Source organism: Engraulis encrasicolus, chromosome 8 (genome assembly GCF_034702125.1).
Source record: "Engraulis encrasicolus isolate BLACKSEA-1 chromosome 8, IST_EnEncr_1.0, whole genome shotgun sequence".
Taxonomy (NCBI): Eukaryota; Metazoa; Chordata; class Actinopteri; order Clupeiformes; family Engraulidae; genus Engraulis; species Engraulis encrasicolus.
Window position 1 is genome coordinate 28,065,500 of NC_085864.1, and position 21,600 is coordinate 28,087,099.

General features: G+C 42.8%; 1 protein-coding gene across 1 annotated transcript; it reads left to right on the forward strand.

Annotated features, from left to right (window-relative positions):
• Positions 1–205: 205 nt before the first annotated feature.
• rsf1a (remodeling and spacing factor 1a) lies at positions 206–21,238 on the forward strand. The gene is made up of 18 exons (XM_063205354.1): positions 206–380; positions 1,923–2,014; positions 3,289–3,381; positions 3,762–3,967; positions 4,375–4,526; positions 4,748–6,142; positions 6,616–7,004; positions 7,365–7,598; positions 8,018–8,122; positions 9,243–9,322; positions 10,000–10,054; positions 10,632–10,735; positions 11,301–11,368; positions 12,097–12,292; positions 16,110–16,223; positions 16,576–16,763; positions 17,326–17,517; positions 18,911–21,238. Exons 1-18 carry the CDS (start codon positions 227–229, stop codon positions 19,474–19,476), a joined length of 4,383 nt encoding a protein of 1,460 aa, XP_063061424.1. The 5' UTR covers positions 206–226; the 3' UTR covers positions 19,477–21,238.
• Positions 21,239–21,600: the final 362 nt, after the last annotated feature.

The window sequence follows — 21,600 nt, forward strand, 5'->3', positions numbered from 1 at the left end:
CACTTGCATAATCATGTTTTATATCCCATACCATGCGTAATGAAAGGTGAAATGGTGCTTATTATCTATCAAGTATACTCAAGTTATGAAAAACTTGAATCACCAATGGTTCTAGTGGTCTGTAGGCCTGCTGATAACGAATGATGCTATGCTGGCGCAGAGAATTGTGGGCAGTTCTCGGTCCTCCCAACTTCTGTTTCATCCTACTGACTACCCCATTGGAAAAATGGCTGCTCCGGTGGCAGTAGCGGGTTCTTCCCCCGGTCTCTGCCCGAGCTTTGCTGTCGTCTGTTCATTCTTGGAGCGTTACGGTGCGGCATTGGACTTACCTGAGTTGACTTTCCCACAAATGGAGCGATACCTACAGGAGACATCGATAGGTAAAAGCTAGCTGCGACGTTTTGTAAAGGGGGTCTCTCCATCAGCATCATGCTCTACCGTTAACGTTACTGTAGCGAGCTAGCACCCAGGACATAGGATGTTTTGATACTGTATTAGGAGTGTTAAGCCTTATTTATTACATATACACCACGAATCTGAGTATGGAAGTGGATATTTATCATCATGTATTGGAGTGTGATGTACGAAGTAGTAGTCGCTACCTCAGTAGTGTGCTCAAAAATGGTCAGGTGTAATTTTCCACCGTAGCTTGTTTTGCCTGATAACTCGTGGATCAAATTCACTGTAGCTTCTACAATGTATCGTACATGGACGAGTCAGATGTTTTTCATTGTGGGAACCTTTAATTTCTGTTGATTACTTTGGTTGTGTGAAGGTGTGTCAAAGCATAACTGTTCCTGGAATATTCTAATAAGCGTAGCCTATGGTTGGGTAAAATTTTGACAAATAGTGGTTCACTGTCAAATAGTATTTGCGCGTGCGCACAACATACTCCGAAACTTCCTGTTAGCATCACTCTCACGTTCAAGCTAGCACCACTGTAACTACTGTACTATACAGTGACTGATTGCCCCTTGGCTGACCTGCACAAACACAGCCATTGGGGATGTCTAATGACACAAAGTATGTCATTTTGAAACGCACAATAAGAGCTGTCACGACGAACCAAGGCGTGCCACGAAGTAGAGCACTAGATTGTGGCGCGTGCTATAACGTCAGCGTTGCATTGTAATACACACTGGGTGCGGGGAAGAAGTTTTTGATGTTTTGATAGCCCTGGCCAATCAAGAGGGGTGTAACACTAGGCGCACTGTCTTCAGAAACTTCAACTCCCAGCAGGGCTATTCTGTGAACGCACTAAAGCATCCATGCAAAGGAGTTGGCATCTCATGAATTAGCTTATTTTTCTCATGTCGCGATACATGGGTTCTAAATGTTTGTTTTCCCCTGACTGCGCGGAACTAACTGCGCACAATTCAACCTCTGATTGTTGGAAACCGCTGTCGGTCAAAAAATTAGCTCACGTGGTTGGCTGCCAGTGTCTTGCCCCTCCTCATAACGTCGTGTTTACAAACACTGCGAACCCATGTATAGCCGGATAGATTGCATTATTATTGATATGCCAATAACCCTTGTAAGGTGTTCATGTTTTTGTTACATTTTAGGTGTTCGGTTCCTCATAAAAAAGAGGGGGGAATCATAGCTCATATTCATGTTCCATTTATCCTGGTTGTGAATTTCTGTGTATGTAGGCCTATGGTGTGTTTTTGGAGGTGGGAGATGCAGAGATAGAAAGGTAACAACAAGGTTTGCAAACAAGTTTGCAATAAAACTGGAGGACTTCTTATTCCCAACAGAAAATTTACCAAGCCCAGTGAATCTCAATGTGAAAGAATAATCATTCATTTTTAAAATAATGATTCATATTTATCAAACAAACAAACAAAGGGTTAACTTGATTTAACACCTGAGTTTTTCATCAAAATGTATTTTAACTATGAATTTATTTGGTTGCACTTCAGTACCCAAGCCTCTGGTTGAACTTCATGTGAAGCTGCTTAGGAAGATTGGGAAATGTGTCACACCAGACAGATGGGAAAAGTACCTTGTGAAGGTAAGTGAATGTCATTTGTAGCATCATCAAAGTTACTGAGTGTTCAGTGCAACCTGTGATCTTTTATTTTTGCAAGTTAAAGTTTGATGTGAGGTGATTTATTGTACAAACCCCAACTCCGATGAATTTGGGACATTTGGTTTACTGTGAATAAAATCCAAATACATTATTTTATTCAAAACATTCAATACATTCATTAGATGGAGATTGAATAGGACCCATGGGCAGTCATGGGTAAGCCGTTAGGGCGTCAGACTTGTAGCCCAAAGGTTGCCGGTTCGACTCCCAACCCGCCAGGTTGGTGGGGTGAATAATCAACCAGTGCTCTCCCCCATCCTCCTCCATGACTGAGGTACCCTGAGCATTGTACCGCCCCGCCGCACTGCTCCCTAGGGGCGCCATTGAGGGCTGCCCCCTTGCACGGGTGAGGCATAAATGCAATTTCGTTGTGTGCGGTGTGCAGTGTTCACTTGTGTGCTGTGGGGTGCTGTGACAATGACAATGGGGGTTGGAGTTTCCCAATGGGCTTTCACTTCACTTTCACTTTCACTTCACTTTCGATTTCAATAGTGAAAAGAAAACCTATTAACTGTTAAACCTTAGAAAAAGTATTGTTTTACAGGGCATGTGTGCTCATTTGAAAGTTGATAACAGCAACATGTCTCATATAAGTTGGGATGGGGACCAGTGAAATGTAATAAACATCCAAATAAGCTAAAACAACATAACAACATTTCAAAATTAATTACATTGACTTCCAACATAAAGATCCCATAAAGATCACAAAGAAGTTGCAACATTCAGAATTAAAGATGCAGACAGAATAATTACCTAGTTATTACATAAAGTATTTAATTTCCTTAGAATTGCCATGGTTGTGTGTGTATATAAGACATATTTCTGTCATTTAAATCATTGTATAGGTTTATGACATCATTAAAATATTGTCTGTAGTCTTACCCTTGCACTCCAACAATTTAAGCTAGTGAAAACTTGACCACATTAAAGAATGCTTCATGTGTACAAATGATGAAGAGGTTTAACATTCGTCTATGCACCTGATGTCATTTAAAATAGCTGCTGATATGTTTTTTGTACTGTTCTCCATCAAATATAAGAATCAGAGGTTTTGAAAATGTTGTCATTATTCACAATTTATCTGCCGTCCCAACTTCAATGGAGTTAGGGTTTGTATATAATTAGACATTTGATGTGTAATTTATTTCTTCTTCCGTTTCAAGTCTCAATAGTTTTTTTTCTGTATCAAAATTAAGGTTTGTCAGGAGTTCAACTGCACCTGGGCATGGGAACTTGAAAGAAAAGGTTACTCTGAGATGACAGTGGAATCCAAGACTGAAATTCTTAAGGTAACTATACTGCCTTACAAAGGCAAAGTGCAGTAACTATGCCAGCATTGAAACCGCAAAAAAGGTCTTCAAAGTATTGGTCCTAGGTTGGATATTGCAGTTACTGCAAACTTGGCATAGCACTATCTCTAAAACGGAACACATTTGTTACAAGTTAAAGAAGGGGTTACGAAGACCATTTTAGGTCTAAACTTAATTTTGACAAAATTTGTACTGCACTTTGCCTTTGTAGGTCAGAATACATTATGGGTGAATTGCCTTTGTTGTAAAACAAGGCTCGAAGCTCATGAGCAATCATTTAGGCACAGTATCAAATACAATGACTCTTCAGAATGACATTTTTTAGACTGCCCAATCTCTCATCTTTTCCCCCACTTCAGTACTTGTGCGAGTGCCAGTTTGATGACAACATCAAATTCAAGACGTCAGTGAATGAGGAGGACCCGGACAGGATGAGACTGCAGCCTATTGGTAAAGACAAGGAGGGTCTGATGTACTGGTTCCAGCTTGACCCAGAGCAGAACGTCCGCATCTATGTTGAAGAGCAAGATGATCTGGATGGGGCCTCTTGGAAATGCATCGTTAGGTAATGTTAATCAATGTACTTCATGTTTCAATTTGGAATGGGAGTAATTTTAATACCTTGTGTTAGGTAGACTATTGACTAGCTTCTAATATAACACAACCATCTTTATTACATGGTAATAATATGTGACTGGATGTCAAACCCAGAGTCACATGTCTCTGCATGACAGAACTTGACCACCACCACTTTTTTTGCACAATATGCAAGCTCAGGTCTTGAAGAAGCTACTCGGTGCTTCAGAAAATGGTATTGGTTTATCTAAAAGCTGCAACACAACACGGCTGCTGCACCTTTACAATTTACAATTGTATTTACAATTACAATTGTTGATGATTAACCACAATTAATTGTAGTTTTAGTGTTTTTGCATTTTGAATCTGAAAGAACAAAAATTATGTGTTTCACAGGAACCGAAGTGATTTAGCGCAGACCTTGGAGAAGCTCAAAGCCCAGATAGATCTTGGAAGTGCTGAGAAAAATCAACATGGGGGCTCGACCTGTGCAAGTCCTTTGCCTGAAGATGGCGGAAACGATGCCGACAACAAGGAGAATAAAACAGGTACTTTTATAATGGATTAAATTGTATATCTGTTTATTTATTTATTTATTATTTCTTTTTGTCTCTTTTTCCATTTCCATAAAACAGTATTTCCATTTATGATGTATGATGGGTCATCATTAACGTTAAAGCATTAAACAATTCATTTTGATCAGCAGCAGTTACATTTTTTTGGATTGATTGAGTCTATGAACCAGAAGGGTATTTTCTTGTCTTGGCAGAGCCAGAGATCAAAAAAGAACCCAGCGATGGCCCGAAAAATGAGGAACCAGTTATCACTGAACTGCCTGTCTCAAGGGACAGCAAAGAAGCACCAAGGGAGCAAGAGGAAAAATTGAACAGCGTCGTTGAAAAAGACGAAGACAACATCGAGATGGAGATGAAGGTCATCAATAAAACAGAGGTCAAATCAGAGGTCAAGTCAGAGGAGAAACCTGTCATAGACAACAGGGTCAGCACCATTATGACTCTTGTCAAAGAGGAGTCTAAAGATTCCGAGGTGGCATGGAACGCTGTCTCCGTTGTCATGGCACCAGGTTCGATAAAAAAAGACGGCAGAGGAGGCGTAAAGGCAGAGGTTCGAGGAGACGAGTCAGGTGAACGGACCTTGGAGCAGGTGGAGAGGGCCTTGAAGAGTGACCAACAAGCCAAGATACCTCTGAAGAAGAGAGAGTTGAAGCTGAGTGAGGGGTTTGGGAACAGCATGAACAACAGTAATAGTAATCATCACCCCAACAACAGCCTAAACAATAACGGCACCATGAGCTCTGGTATTATTGTCCGCAACCCCTCTGTCTTAGCCCTCAAGGGCCCATCATGGACACCTCGTGAGGAAGACTCAAATGGAGAAGAAGGAAGGGCAGTGGTGTCTAGCAGTGTGTTGGAGACCACAGGTGTAGGCCTAAAGAGAGATGCCAGGCTGAGCCTTTGTAATGGCGAAATGGCTCCAGGAAGGAACTTGAGTCCAAATGTACGAGAGCACCGCAGCATGAGTGTTGGTGTGATAATGGGTCCCGTGGACAGAAGGAAATCGTACGTAGAGCCAAATATCCCCGTCATTGAAGACAAAGGTGGAGTAGTTGCAGTGAATTGCATCAAAACGGTTGCAAGCCACAACAACAAAGAGAGGACAGGGGATCCCACTGTCCAAGTCGAGAGGATTCCGAGTCCTGGCGCTGTGCGGCGTCAGTCTGTCCTGGTAAGGAAAGCCGCGACGCCTGACAGTGTTGTGTCACTGTTGACGGATGATGGCTTTGAAAGCCAAGGCTCCAGGAGATCTGGGAATGACCTCGGCAAAGTAGACAAAAACAGTTCTGGTCAGGTGAAGGAGAACTCTTCCTCCTGCCCAGAAATCATTTCTATCGACGATACTATAGACGTCGACGACCTCTCTAAGACCTCAAGTCCTCAGGCCATTGAAGATGTTGCACTGCACTCACCAGCTGAGAATGACATTGATGAAGACGAAAAGGAGAAAATCGTTGACATGGCTGAAAGCCAGAGCAAAGCAAAGGACGAAAGTAAAACCCCAGAAGGCATTGAACGGAGCCCCAGAGCTTTGTCTAAAGACTCCGACAGTGGCAGCAGCGGCGATGACGACGGCTCAGAAGCAGAAGGTAAGCCTGTATCAATAATAGATATATTTTTTTAAATGTATATTTTTGGCTTTTTAGCCTTTATTCAGATAGGACGGTGAAAGAGGGACTGGAAACGAGTCGGGAGATAGAGCCGGTAAGGGATTGGCAAATGACCCAGGCAGGAATCGAACCCAGTGCCCTAACCTTAGGCCACAGCAGGGCCTCAAAAATAGATTTTGGTGGATGATTAATTGATCCAGAATTGATCGTGGTAAATACACTAATATTAAGACAAAACATAAAATAGACTAGTTAACTAAGTGGTGGTACAAGACCATTTATCTCACAGTTCCTTTCCTAGAGAGAAAGAGGGCAATAGAGAAGAGAGAGAGGGATGAGGAACACAAACACACAATCACACAAACACGCGCAAATGGAAATGATTGTGTCCAGTAAACTTTTTTGTGAAAAAAGTTATAGATGATTCATGAACTCATTGATCATTGTTACAGGGCTTCCGGAGGGTACCGATGAAGTCTCCTCGGAGATCCAGAAGGAGGGCATACGTCTGAAGATCAAGATTCCGATGCACCGCAGAACCCCCGAGTTTCAGAGGGAGCGCACACCGGACCCGGACCCTGAGCCGGAGCAGGAGCAGGAGCAGCAGGAGGCTAGTGGCGACGGGCACTCCCTGCGGCGCTCCGCCCGGATCTGCCGGCCCAGCCCCAAGCTGGCAGAGATCCAGGACAGGAGGCAGGAGAAGAGCGGCAAGCACGCAGCAGCACCCTCTGGAGCTCAGGAGGAGAAGGAGCCCAGAGAGGGAGACATGAAGAAGACGACGTCTCAGAGGAGAGAGAGTCCCAGGAAGAGCGACTCGGATGGACAGCACAAACTTGGGAAGGTTGGCCTTGCTACATCTTATACCTTAGCACAGGACCCACTGTATGTTACAACCTTACTGTCAAATTGCTATGGCTTAATTTGTTACTTAAGGGTCTCTGTACTGTCATAGCAATGTTATTATGATGTAGTTGAGTATTTTCAGCAATAGGTCAATAGGTCCGCCAGCGACCCCATCTGCAGTAAGAGGCTACAATGTTGTAGTATGATAGTATGATGTAGATGACAGGTGTTTTTTTTGTTTTTGTTTTACAGTGAGTCGGATCGCTAGCAGTCCCATGGTGCATGATGGTCTAATTGTCAACAGTGTTAAATTGTTATCCCCCATATTCACTATGTAGTTTATGCCTTATCCCTCTAGGTACGAAGGAGACATAGGAGACCTAGATGGTCCAACCAGCGATGTAAGGCTCGCAAAAAGGGACCGGGTGAAGGAGGGGAGGAACTGATGGAGGCGTGCAGGACGAAGGAGAGCAGTTACCAGTCCGACAGGGAGCAGCATCCCAGTGACCCTGAGGTGACCTTGAGGACTAAACCGATGACGGCCTATGACGACCCCTGCACTCACTGTGGTCTCCCCAATCACCCAGAACTGGTACGTCCTGCAAAAATAACGGTTCAGCACCATAAAAGAGCAGAGGTGCATTTCTAGAAAGCATAGTTGTTAGCCAACAAAGTAGCTAATTAGTTAGTAGTAATGTAGCAACTACTGCATGGTTTCGAGAAATGCACCCCAGGGATGTGTGTGGAAGAGCCATTATTTTCTTCACTGAGGAGCAAATATTTCCATAGAATTAGGGAAACATTGCCATTATCCCACTTATGTCTGATTGGCATGTAGAAAAAAAAAACCGCGCAGTATGCAAAAAGTACTGATATATCCCTTTGATCTGCAACTTTATCACACTCATAACGATAACAGTGTAGTAGAGCGTGGAAAAGAATTAAGCGCAAAAGTTTGGTGTGAATGTAGTATATGTTAATTATTGATCTCTCTCTCCCCTTCCCCTCAAGATCCTGCTCTGCGACCTTTGTGACCATGGTTACCACACAGCCTGCCTAAGACCTCCTCTCATGATCATCCCTGATGGGGAATGGTTCTGTCCCCCATGCCAGCATGTAGGTGGCTCTTAATGTCATCATTTGTAAACGGCTTATTTAAAGGTGCACTGTGTAAGATGGTGGCCAGAGTAGTTATGGCAACTATGCTGCTCATTGACAATGTGCTGCCTATTGTAATCTATTCATGAATATTTACAAAGTAATGAAACAATATTTACTAGTATGAACAAGTACTGTACGTTTTGCTGCTAAAAATGCCTATTGCTGGAAATTCAAAATGGCGGACCATGGAGAAGATTCCCCTTTTCATGTATGAAAAGTAAAATTTTCCCAGTCCTAATGAATACATACAGGGGTGGACAAAATAACTGAGACACCTGTCATTTTAGTGTCATTTAGTTCCTCTTGCATCCACAGTTAATCCTGTAGGATGTGGTTCATCCTTCTTGGTGGTATGCAGACATTACCTTGGATACTGTGGCTCTTGATACATCAGAAAGACTTGCTGTCTCGGTCAAAGATGCAACAGTTGCACATGTACCAAGAATTTCTCATTTTTGAGCTCTGACATGTCATACATAATGTTGTGTACATTGCAAAATTTTGAGCAAAACTGTGCTCTTACCCTGCTAATTGAACCTTCACACTTCACTTTACTGGTGCAATGTGCCATTAATGAAGATTGGCCAACAGGCTGGTTCACTTGAGCCATGAAACTGCCAACACTAAAATGACAGGTGTCTCAGATATTTTGTCCACCCCCTGTAGAATTTGATGGTGGTGGTGGTGGTAAGTATTTGTTAAAAGGGTAACATTTGTGAATGGACAGGATGAATTCTGGAAATGAACTAGTAAAAATATTACACAGTCCACCTTTAATGGAGACTATGCATAATTCATGAAAACTGCTGTATAAACATACACCATTTAAAAATACACCAGAATTAGTCAAATAACAGCATCTTAATCTGCAGTCCCTAGGCAGGATACTGAAAACAGAGCATTCACTGTATTGCTGACATAGACATTTCCATATGCCAGCATGTTCGTAGGTGGCTCTTACAATTATCTCTTGTAACTACAATCTACACGTTTTTTTCCTTGTGGCTGTTCTCAGTTTAGCAGTACGATCATGTATATCTATTGTCTTCTCTTGATCTTGTTATTCATGCTGTAGAAACTGCTGTGCGAGAGACTGGAGGAACAGCTGGCGAACCTTGACACTGCCCTGAAGAAGAGAGAGCGAGCCGAGCGGAGGTTTGGCTAATATATTCTTCCACTGAAGGGCCTCCGCACATCGACTCCGACAAAGTGCGGAGCAATGCTCTGCTAAAATTTGATAGAAAGATCAGGAAGCGCGCTCAACACCTTGTCTTCTTATATTTTACACTGGGTGCTTAACTTCGTCAATGAATGAACTCAAATCTCAAAAGAAAGTGAATAAAGAAGCACTCATCAGATTTCTTTTTTCATTTTTAATCGCCTCACATCACAGACGTTTCGGGCTTACACCCTTCTTCAGTGTGAAATGGCGATTGTGTAAGCCCGAAATGTCTGTGATGTGAGGCGATTAAAAATGAAAAAAGAAATCTGATGAGTGCTTCTTTATTCACTTTCTTCTGCTAAAATTTGATTCCATTGTTTTCAATACAACCCCGCACACCGACACTGATGTCCGTGGACATCCGTGGATGTCGGCTGGCGATTAGAGATGAGTTCTATTTTGTTGGACCCACCCATTGATTATCCATGCTCTGCTGTGGTGAAATTGTGTGCAGGGGTCGGAATTGTGTCGGAGGCAAAAGTGCTTCGCATTGCTGCCGGAACCGATATATGCGGAGGGCCCAAGTCTTGAAAGGGTATCCAACATGGTCCAACATGGTCGCATGGCATTATTAACTGATTGTCGACTCTCTTTTGTCCTGTTCATCCAGGCGAGAACGGCTGGTGTATGTGGGCATCAGTGTTGAAAACATCATTCCTACACCAGTAAGTGCCATAAAGTATGCCGATACACACTGTTTATGAAATCAACATAACGATATATCCAAGGACTGATATGTGACTATAAAGTATACAGATACGTACTGTATAGTGTTATGAGGCAATGGTTAGAGCGCTGACCTTTAAATCAGAGGGTTGCAAGTTGAAATCCCACATTCACCCATGGCTGAAGTGCCCTTGAGCAAGGCACCTAACCCCACATTGCTCCAGGGGCTGTAACCAATACCTTGTACTTAAATAACTTAAATAAGTCGCTTTGGATAAAAAAGCGTCAGCCAAGTATAATTTAATGTAAAATATGTAATATATATGAAGTCAACATATGTCCATAGAGCAGGGGTACTCAATTAAAAGTCCCCGAGGGCCAGTTTTTCCTAATTTCTCCCAATCATGGGTCAAAGTGGCTAATAACTAGGTCTTTTCTACCAGCCCAAACTCAAATTTCACAATCATTTGGCTGGTAGGCTGGTGTTGATTTAAAGTCCTGAATATAGCCCTAGTTTTTTATCCTCTGCATGAACTGTTTCCTCCTCACCTTTTCCATTGCACTTCCTCTGAGCAGGATGGAGAACTAGAGGGAGAAAAGATGGACAAAAAGAAGAGCACAAAGAAAAGCAAAAACCTGGAGAGGAGATCAACACGAACCAGGAAGTCCATCAGTTACAGGTACATGTTGTTGATGTTCATGATGTTGTTTTTAGAACAATAGTTTTCAACCTTTTTTGAGCTAAGGCACACCTTTTTTCGAGGACAAAGTGCCAAGGCACACCACCAATTGTAAATAGCAACTGAAAATAAAATCCTATAGCCTATATAACAATGTACAGTCATTCTATAATTTTCTACGGCACAGTAGATGATTTCCCATGGCACACTAGTATTCCCCGGCACAGTGGTTGAAAAACACTGTCCTAGAACACTAGTTGCAAAATGCTAACATGTAGATACCATAGCAGATGTGTCAAAGATTCTCAATATTGTAACCAAGATAAACCGCTCTACCGCACATGTCAGTCACCAATGCAACAAACTTGGAATTAATTCTAGTGACTTTTACACTTCTCCCATTGAACTCCATTGATTCATTCTGAATCTCTGATAGTCTCTCGAAGAGACATGGTAGCTCATAGACACTGCAGCCTAGAACGTCATTTTATTTCTGGGCGAAACTCCTCCTGATCATAATATACACGTATGTTTCCTCCTTTTCCATGGTTGTGTCATTTATTAGGTTTGATGACTTTGACGATGCCATTGATGAAGCAATAGAAGAGGACGTACGGGAGACAGAGACGGAAGGTAGCCGGCTCTCACTCTCTTTATCACAGTTTCCCCTTTTCGTGTTCTTGATTTCTCCTTTGTGTGGTCTTCTGTTGTGTTATCCAAGGTGTTACCCAAGGTGCGACTGGACTTACTTGTCGTAAGCAAATTACGTTAACTGAACTTATTCTGCTTCTGTGTGAGGGACCATCAGAACTCTTACGTATCTCAAGGGGTGCTGGGGCTCACTGAGCTGACACATCTGTACCATACAGGGCAGTCATGGGTGAGCGGTTAGGGCGTCAGACTTGCATCCCAGAGGTTGCCGGTTCTACTCCCGACCCGCCAGGTTGGTGGGGGGAGTAATCAACCAGTGCTCTCCCCCATCCTCCTCCATGACTGAGGTACCCTGAGCATGGTACCGTCCCACCGCACTGCTCCCCATGGGGCGCTACTGAGGGCTGCCCCCTTGCACGGGTGAGGCATAAATGCAATTTCGTTGTGTGCAGTGTGCAGTGTTCACTTGTGTGCTGTGGAGTGCTGTGTCACAATGACAATGGGAGTTGGAGTTGGAGTTTCCCAATGGGCTTTCACTTTATACAGTATATACCGTAGGCAGTTTCTCATGGGGACCTAGGTTCGAGTCCCACCTGGGTGGAATCCCAATGCTTCTCATCTTTCTCGCCCACTCGTTTCCTGTCACAATCTCTGCTATCCTATCTACTCAAAAAGCCCAAATAAAAAAAGACTCTTATCTTTCGGTGCAGGTACTGGTCAAGGCAATGACATGGCCACAATTGCAGGTAAACAGAAGAGGGAGGAGGGCAAGGAGAACCAGCGACCGGCCAAACCCCTAGCCGCAGCAGTAGCTCGGAGGAAGAAGCGGAGGCGACTGAATGACCTGGACAGCGACAGCACAGTGGACGAGGAGGAGAGCGAGAATGACTTCAACCTCAGCAGCAGGTAGGCTGGAGGCAACTCATGCACCTGGAACGCATTGCTAATTATCTTCAGTTGCTATACATTTTCGTTTACAGACATTTTGTGTTGTGAGGAGGGGCAAGATGCTAAGCAGCCAATCACGTGAGCTCATTTTTTGACAGACAGCAGTTTCCAACAGTCAGAAGTTGAAAAGTGCCAGGGTCCAACTTGGAACCAGGGTCGAGCAGCCAGGGATTGTTTACAAATGGTAAACCCAGAGAATGTTCAATGTATGAGAACGGAATCTACCATTGACTCCCATTGTAGCCCCGTTGGCGAACGCAGCCAAGTGAAAGCTGAATGGGAACCTATTGGGCTAAATGGCTCAGCAGGGATTTGTGACGGTTCAGTTCTCTGGTTTGTGTGCACATTCTGTACCTTATCATGGAAGTTGTATTAGAAGTGAAGTTAGTGGTTCCTTGTATGACTTTGTTCTCCCAAAGACTTGTTAAGCGGGCTTGCGGAGCAAGAGCAGAGCTCTTGCAGAGCAAGGCCCGTTTATAGTAATCTCTAAGTCCTGTTTCTTATTATTATTATTATTGGTCTTGTGCAGGGCAGCAGTAAAAATAGAAAATGGATCTCCTCCTAGGCCTTTCGAGATAGAGACACCGTTCAAACACTAAAACGACCGGCTCGGCTTGGAGATCGCGTCTCGTTATAGGCTTCTCCGTGTCTCTTGTCGTTTTCCCGTTTTTGGCGATTTTGTGAAAGCCTGGGTCTCCATTGAAAACTATGGTGGAACCTTCATGAACCAAAGTTCCGCCACTCTAGAGATTAGAGTGTAGGAGGCTTTTTCGGTCATAAAACATCAACACTTTCACCTAGAAGTTTAGTTGACGCGTTGTTAGCGAGCTCTATGGGATGTCTCCAAATTGTGAAAGTTTCATCTCCCAACTCCCAATACTTTTTAAATGGCAGGTTTGTAAAAAAAACAGGCCTGGCTCTATGGAGAATCCCATTCTTTCGAAAAGTGCATTTTTCAAGAGATCAGCGCATGTCCCACACGGAGGTCCATTTGTGCCTGAAAAATTTAACCTATAAACTTCATTCAAAGACTGTTAGAGAGATCACAAGCATGACTCCGATCTGTGAAAAGGACACGTGCCAACTCCTTTTAGTTTTTTTACAACGATGTTGTAAAGACAAAAAACTCATTCTCATTCTCTCCCCTTTTTAAGGCTCAATACTAACTGTCAGTTAGTATCAGAACAGGTGCTCCCAATGAAGTGTTCCATCTTAACTGCCACTGTCTCAAGATTCTATTCTTAACGAGCAGGTGCGAGCAGCCATTCTAGAAGGCCATTGTTCAGCTCTGCAATGCAATGTGATATAGTCTTGCTGGACTATGCATAACAAGTAGCTGCTTGGCTTAGTGGTAATGCATGCCGCTGCATTAGAGATATGGAGGTTGAGAGTTCGAATCCCACCCGAAGCCATGATGATTTTCTAAATTATATCATATGCAGCGTTCCTTGGCCGACTTAAAATGCCATGTATATCATTTAGTATGGATGGCAAATGTGCTGAATTACAGATATTGAGGTTGGGGGTTCGAAACCCAGTCAAAGCCATGTTGATTTTCAAAATTATATCATATGCAGTGTTCCTTGGCCAACTTAAAATGCCATGTATGTCATTTAGTATGCATGGCAAATGTGCTGGATTACAGATATGGAGGTTGGGGGTTCAAATCCCAGTCAAAGCCATGTTGATTTTCAAAATTATATCATATGCAGTGTTCCTTGGCCAACTTAAAATGCCATGTATATCATTTAGTATGAATGGTAAATGTGCTGAATTAGGGATATGGGGGTTGGAGGTTCGAACCCCAGTCGAAGCCATGTTGATTTTCAAAATGATATCATATGCAGTGTTCCTTAGCCAACTTCAAATATCATGTATTGTATGTCATTTAATATCAATGGCAAAGGGGTTGGATTACAGATATGGAGGTTGTGAGTTCTAATCCCGCTCGAAGCCATGTTGATTTTCAAAATTTTATCATATGCAGTGTTCCTTAGCCAACTTAAAATACCATGTATGTCATTTAGTAGCAGAGCTGCAACACTTTCAAGATGGCTGAATCCAAGATGGCTGAATTGTTTGGCCCATAACTTCTGACTGGGTGGATGGAGTTTTTCCAAGATTTCTTTTAGCTTTGTTTTCTCAATAGTACTTTGTTTCATCTCTGCCCCAAAAGGCAAGCCCGCTTCCAGCATTTTCTGTGAGAATGCATTTCTAGTTAGTTTTGTCCTGCAACACGCTAGCATTCGGCTAATACCTGCTGGCTGAGGAATCTCTGCGACTATTTACGACCAGAGCTGACGACAGACGTACTCTGACTGATCCTTGTAGAGACATCTTCGGTCACACATCTCAAAACCCCCCACCACCGTCAAACATGTTAATTGAAGGTGCCCAAATTCTTAAGGATGAGCACTGTCATGTCCTTTACCCCATTTACACTTACCGCTTTTCCACCACCTTAAATGCAATAAATAACAGGTGTCCGCAACAATCATAAAATAAATTAGTTAAAACACATCGACATCTGAAGTCAGACTTAAAACTACAAACCATATGGCGAAGTGCCGTAAAGTCGATTGTCACGTGTTATGCCATTGCTATAGTTCAAATAAGGGTAATTTTCAAGAATCTAATACTTGACAAGATGCAAACGTGTCTGCAAATGCTTTCACTTACTCTTATCTATCGAACGCGACTTCATTCTTTCCAGGGAAAAAATTGCATGGCAGATACGATCATTAGAAGCATACAACCCCTTTTTGCACCCATTCATTACTTACTGATTTGCTGTGAGAACGTAGCTGCAGTGCCACTCCTGGCCACCAGCCTGTGACCATTCTCATACATTGAACATTATCTGGGTAAACCCATGTATAGTTACTGCCTAGTAGTAGCCTGGGAAATCCCATGCTGCTTTGCACAATCGTTCCGATATGAAATGTCTATGAAATGCCTATATCTGTATGGGAAAGCAAGAAATGTAATTTCAAATTCTTCGTATGACCAGTGCATGTAAAGAAATTGACAATAAAACCTACTTGACTTGACTTGAAAGACAGCATGGCTGCTGCCCTAAGTGTGTGAGCCTGAGTCTGGGAGCCAATCAGAAAGTGGGGAGGGGTGGAAAGGCTTGATAATCAGGAGTTTGCAGTAGGTTTGAATACAGTAGATACAACTGACATGATTGGCAATTAGAAACCACACCTTTCCTACAAGAAATTGCAGTGGTAGCCTCCAGACTATCTCACCTATGAGTTAGTCAAGTGTTCACCAGGCAAGCTTAGTTGTGTGAATGTCTTCACTCAATTTCCTTATACTCCATCAATAAGATGAGTTATCGAAGCTAAGCAGACCATTCCAAAAATCTGTAATATTAATTGACGATTCGGCCAATTAGTGAACAAAGTTGGGGCCATGACGTTATCTATCTGGGACCGATTTGTGGTTCAACAAATACATACTGTACAATAGAGCAGTGATTCCCAACCTTTTGTGTCCCATGTACCCCTCAAGCCTTTTCATTGTACCATGAGTACCCCCTAACTCGTATTTTACATTGCTTTTTCTATTCCAGTGTAACTTTGCTCCATGCATTTGTTAAAGTTAAATTTTCCCAAGTACCCCCTGCAGTATGCTCGCGTACCCCTAGTGGTACACGTACCCCTGGTTGGGAAACACTGTACAATACAGGATGATCCGAAACCCTGAAGTATTACATGCTTTGTTTGTTGATCGAACCCTGTTGTTCTTTGTGTGAATGTGTAATTTGTAGCACGGACGAAGAGGACTTTGTGGTGTCTGGCGACGAGGCTCCCAGCGATGTTGACGTCGGCTCGAACGACTGCAGCGACTGGGGCAGCACAGCCAGCAGACCCAGCCAGACGAGGCTAGTATTTTATTTAGTATTTTTGGTATTCTAGTATTCTTATTTATGCTCTTTAGTGTTTACCTCTTTATTAATTGTATTTTCATTGGGTATTTCTCAAAGTGAAGTGTCCTAGCCTTGCTAGGATGTGTAATGCCCATTTTTCTCGGATTTCACTAAAGAGCATCCAATAACGAGTTCTAAGTGTAGTTAATAGTTGGATACATCAGGCGCAAGGCTAGGACATTTCACATTGAGAAATACCCAAAGTATTACTCCTTGCTTTTTTTTTAGACCAGGGCTGTCAACTGAATTTCCCCATTGCTGGAACGAATTAAGTTTTTTGATTGTGTTTGTGATTGTGATTCTGAAGGCGGACGAGGAGAACTGCCAGCGTTGGTCAGGCACGTACAGCCTTGAGCAGGACCAGGGGCCGGACCCAGGGCAGGGGCAGGAGCGGACGAAGCAGACACATCTCCCATAGGCACAGAGGGGGCCTGTCGGACGAAGAGGAGGAGGAGGAGGATGAGCTGGAGACTGAGGAAGAGGAGGAGGAGATGGGTAAAGGATTATGGATTATGATAGCATTACATGACACCAGTGTTGGCCTAGCCTGGTTCCTACCAGGGCCCTGTGTGTGTGTGTGTATGTGTGTGTGTGGCTCTGGTGCCCCCTGGTGGAACTCCAACACACACGAAGGTCTGGGAGATTCAATTTCTCCGGTCAAAAATAATCGGAGCATTTATTCCTTCAATATCAATGGCAATCGCAGGACACAGGGCATATTATATAGACTATATTAGTGGCTTAAGAGATCAACAGAAAACGTTTTTGAAGGAATTTGTTGATATTGAAGCAATAAATGTTCAGATTATTTTTTGACTGGAGAAATGGATTATTGCTAGTATCCCAGACCTCTGTGTGTGTTGGAGTTCCACCAGGGGGCTCCAGACCTACACACACAAACACACACATAGCAGAATACTGGCATTAGTCATCATTGCACCACCCTGATTTATGCTACTGCTAAAACATCATTGACCGTGGTGCATTTGATTGTCCGGATTTAAGACTACAGTCTTAAGCAGCAATCACTGTTGTCCACCACTGTGTGCTGCTGCAGAGACGGAGGGCTCGAGTGACTGCAGTGACAGTGACGTGAGCACTCGGCGGCGACGCTCACGGCGGAGCCAGAGGAGTGAGGTGAACTACTGTGAGACGTCCGAGTCGGAGGGCTCTAAGAAAGGTACCAAGAAGCAGAAGCAACCACAACCGCAACCACACCGCAGACGCCTGTGCAGTTCCAACAGCGAGGGTGAGTTAATGGAATCACTCTTGAGACAAGAAAGCTCCCAAATTGCTTGAAGAAGGTCAATACACCGAAATGTCACAAGTAGGGCTGGGACATTAATGCATTAATTTCGATGAATTAATCACACAAAAAATGATGCAATAAAAAACCAACTCATTTTAATCGCACTATAATATAGCTACATAGTTCTGGATTAGACCAGTGTGGAGGGCAGCATTTTCCTCATGATGAACAGTCTGCTGAAATTGAGAAGAGTACTCTCTTCTTTTAAAAATGAACAATATTTTTAGATTAAAGGGACAGTTTGGTCAATTTCAACATGCAGTTATATTGCTCACGCTACCCTTGACTTGTCAGTACCTGGTGATGCCACATTTTTTGGCTCAGCCCTTTCCGAGATATGAGCAATTCTAATGGGGGCAGCGTTTGTTTACATTTTTAAAAAATGAAACATAGGCCAACTCCAAATATTTTCCCAAAAGGTACTGCTGTTTGCTAGTTGTCTGCTGATGTGTTATAACCTTTTGGATGTTTTTGGGAATAAATAAAAATGTTTTTTTGAAATGTAAACAAAGAGCTGCCCCCATTACAATGACCAGGATCTCGGAAACGGCTGAAGAAGAAGAAAAAAAATCTCAGGCACTGACAAGTCCAGGGTAGTGTGAGCATTACAACTGCATGTTGAAATTGACCAAACTGTCCCTTTAAGCTTATCTATTGTCATTATTCAAAATCCATGTGAAAAAAAAACACTTTTCACTGTTCACAAGTCAGATATTTGAATGCGATTAAATGCGATTAATTTGATTAATTAATTTAAAAGCCTATAGATTAATTTGATTAAAATGTTTAATCGAGTCCCAGCCCTAGTCACAAGTGAAACGCTGCAAATGTTAAAAGTGTGCGGGAGCTTTCTTGTCTCTACGTTGGTGACCCAGGGGTTCTACTCCTATGCACCTGGCCAAAGAAGGTGTGCAATAATTCTAAAAAAAAAAATGGAATCAAGTGTTGCCATTGTTGATCTTTAGACCAAAGTTAAAAACGTATTTCTCTTTTTACTTGCTGATGTCCATTAATGCTGATTTGGTGATCAAATTTAGAGATCGCAAAAGGAGTATAGGTATGTGCTCACAAATCCAAGTAAACTTGTGCTTGACAAAGTTCATCATACAAAGTAAACTGTTTTTCCTCCCAGTTTATTCACACAATGTTTATACTTTACTAGGTCTTCATCAGGTAAGCACTGTAAATGTAAACATTGTGTAATAAAACAAGGAGCAGGAACAGCGTCTGGAGATAGTGACCTAATAGGGGTAATGTTAGATTGTGTGTTTGATGGTATGTATACAGTCTAAAGTGTGTCCTTTCCTTTTGTTGTTATTATTTGGCTCGGAAGGCTCTGCAGAAGACGAGAAGGGAGAAAAGGAGGAAGAGGAGCAGCAGAGGAGGAGGAGGAGAAGAGAGAGGAGGCAGGAGTTTGTAAAGGATGACTCCAGGAGGCTTCCTCTGAAGCGGCGGAGGCACTCCAGTGATGAAGAGAACGACAACAACAGCGGCGCGCCGGACGACTCTGACGACGACTCAGAGGAAGAGCGCCCGGTCCGCAAACGGTTAAACCGAATCGAGTCGGAGGATGAGGAAGAGGAGGAGGAGGGAGGCGAGGAGGACGAGAGGGAGGAGGATGAAGAGGAAGAGGAGGAGGAGGATGAGCGAGAGATTAAAAAAGCATCTAGTATTGGGACAAACGCCAGCATACAGTCACCAAACAGACACAGTGCCAGCGCTGGACGTAAGCGTGGAGGTGGTGGTGGTGGCGGCCATCTTGCCTCCAAGAACAATGCCTCGAGCCGGCATAACGGCCTGGCCCCTCAGAGGGCCTCCGCTCAGGATGAAGACGATGACTTCTACGACGGGGTCACAGACATTGTGCACTTGGTTTTCAACAGCGAACAGGCGCTGTGATCACCGTCCATGGTTCATCCACCTGTGCGAGCCGGCGCGTTCGTTCTTTCGTTCGTTCGTTCGTTCGTTCATTCATCTTCTTCTTATTTGCCTTTTCACAGACTCCCAGCCTTTAAAAAAAAACAAAAAGACTCCACTGGGTGTTACTACGTTTGTTGCCATCGGTTTCACCTGGTTTCTAGCTGTCTCTGGACCAAAACATAAGTCTACTGATGATTATGCTGTTCCCTAGTTGAGTGCTAACCCTGTGTGTGTTGTGTCTGTGTGAAAGTGATGTATGTATCGGCTCTTTTCCACAGCCAGTTTTCTGGTAGGCCTACAGCTCGACACAGCGCAATTCGGCCACCACTTTTCTGCTTTCCGATTGGGCACGACACCACTCAATCGAAAGGCAAAAAAAAAGTGGCGTCCGAGTCGCGCTTGTGTCGAGTTGTAGGCCTACCAGGAAACCGGCTGTGGAAAAGAGCCTCATGAGTGCTCTCCCAAGTCCTCAGCTTCATCACACCATAAAACGCATGCACTTTCAGACAAGCAGCTGTAGTTTCTGGACTTCTGTGGACATGAAAAAAAAAACAGTACAGTACATGGCCTCCACATGTGAAAGCACTTTGTTTAGTTGTTAAGGCCAGTCATTTGTCGTCTGCGTGTCAACAGAGGCCAAGCGCCTCTGTCCAGTGTAGATAAATGCTGTATATAATTCAGCTTGTGCAGTAACGTGTTCATCAGAAAGTTATGGTCTTGGAAGTTATTTTTTGTGTGTTTTTGTCCTTGTAAAAGAGGTTTATATTTTATATGAGACAGGAATATGGTCACGCTGACAACTTAAAGACTGCAGAATGCACAGAGGTCCCCATATGAAATTGTCATGAAGTAGATTGTTACATACTGTAGAACTGAAATATCTCCGGACTTGATTGATATTTAAACTATGGACACTGAAGACGATGTAATCTAATCAGGCCTGTATAGCACACCAGTTCGGCTACCAGAGTGGTTGGTGATTTTAGAAAACAAAGTAAGATTCTTAACATGATTTAGTTTGATAAACATTTTATACAAGAAAGTCTGCTTTTAAGTTATTTCACAAAAATATCCCCAGGTATTGATAACGGTTTAAATCCTGCTTTTAAATATCACCATGCATAAGACTGCATGAGCTGCGTAGTCAGTCTTTTGATCTTGTTACTTAGAATCACACAACAAAAGTAGATTTTCTTCCCAAAAAATTTGATGTCGATCCCTCTAAAGTTTTCCTCAAATTTAAGGTGTGTCTCCACTGTGTGTGTCCAGAACAATTTGGAGAAGAAAAAAAGGAAAACTGGATTTGAAATGCACTTTTTTATACGAGCACCTTCAGTGGCACTTTGCCATACACAGTTGTCCCTGCAAATTCAGAAACGCTTTTTGGTCCAAAGCTTTGTTGTGCCCTTTGGTCTCTGGTTTGTTCCACCATGTTCTAGAGGGTTTACCTTCAAACTGCTACTCTGCGAAAATCTGCCTCATTCAAATCGCTGAAAGCAAGTTTATTTAGTACACATCATTATAATGGTTGCCTTTGTCTGCTGTTGGGTAACATGGTGTCTGATTTAGTTCAGTTCTTCATGCTTTTCAACATATTTAGTTAAAATTCCAGTCCAGTTCAGACTAATAAAACATAGTAAAATACATTAAAAACACAATTTTTGTGAGTTCTGTGTGTATAGTAAAAAAATGTGTATCATAGATGTTCTTTTTTGTAATTAAATGCTGCTCATAGAACCCCTTCCATAGTACCATTTCATTTTTCGTGTCAAGTCAAGTGTACTTTATTGTCAAAAATCTATGAAACAGGGTTATCAAAGAAGTTTGAAATTGCGTTTGACCCGTCTCCAATGTGCAGTTAAGTTAAACATATTTGTAGATAAAACATTGATGATAATCTCTCTCATACACACACTGTGCAGTGAAAAACTAACATACTGATACAAAAACACTAACATACAAATACAGATATGTACGATACACGCACACAAAGTGTGCAGTAAAACTAGCATACTAGACCATAAATACACACACACACACACACACTCATACACATAGCAACAGAAAGAACAATCAGTGGTCATAGGTCATGTATTATATATG

What these genes read in the sequence shown, in the direction of transcription:
- rsf1a (XM_063205354.1), top strand. Translation starts at nt 227, where the DNA reads ATGGCTGCTCCGGTGGCAGTAGCGGGTTCTTCCCCCGGTCTCTGCCCG. An exon ending in TCTTGGAAATGCATCGTTAG is followed by an intron (nt 3,968 to 4,374) that starts GTAATGTTAATC and finishes TGTGTTTCACAG; the next exon opens with GAACCGAAGTGATTTAGCGC. An exon ending in AGGAAGTCCATCAGTTACAG is followed by an intron (nt 10,736 to 11,300) that starts GTACATGTTGTT and finishes GTCATTTATTAG; the next exon opens with GTTTGATGACTTTGACGATG.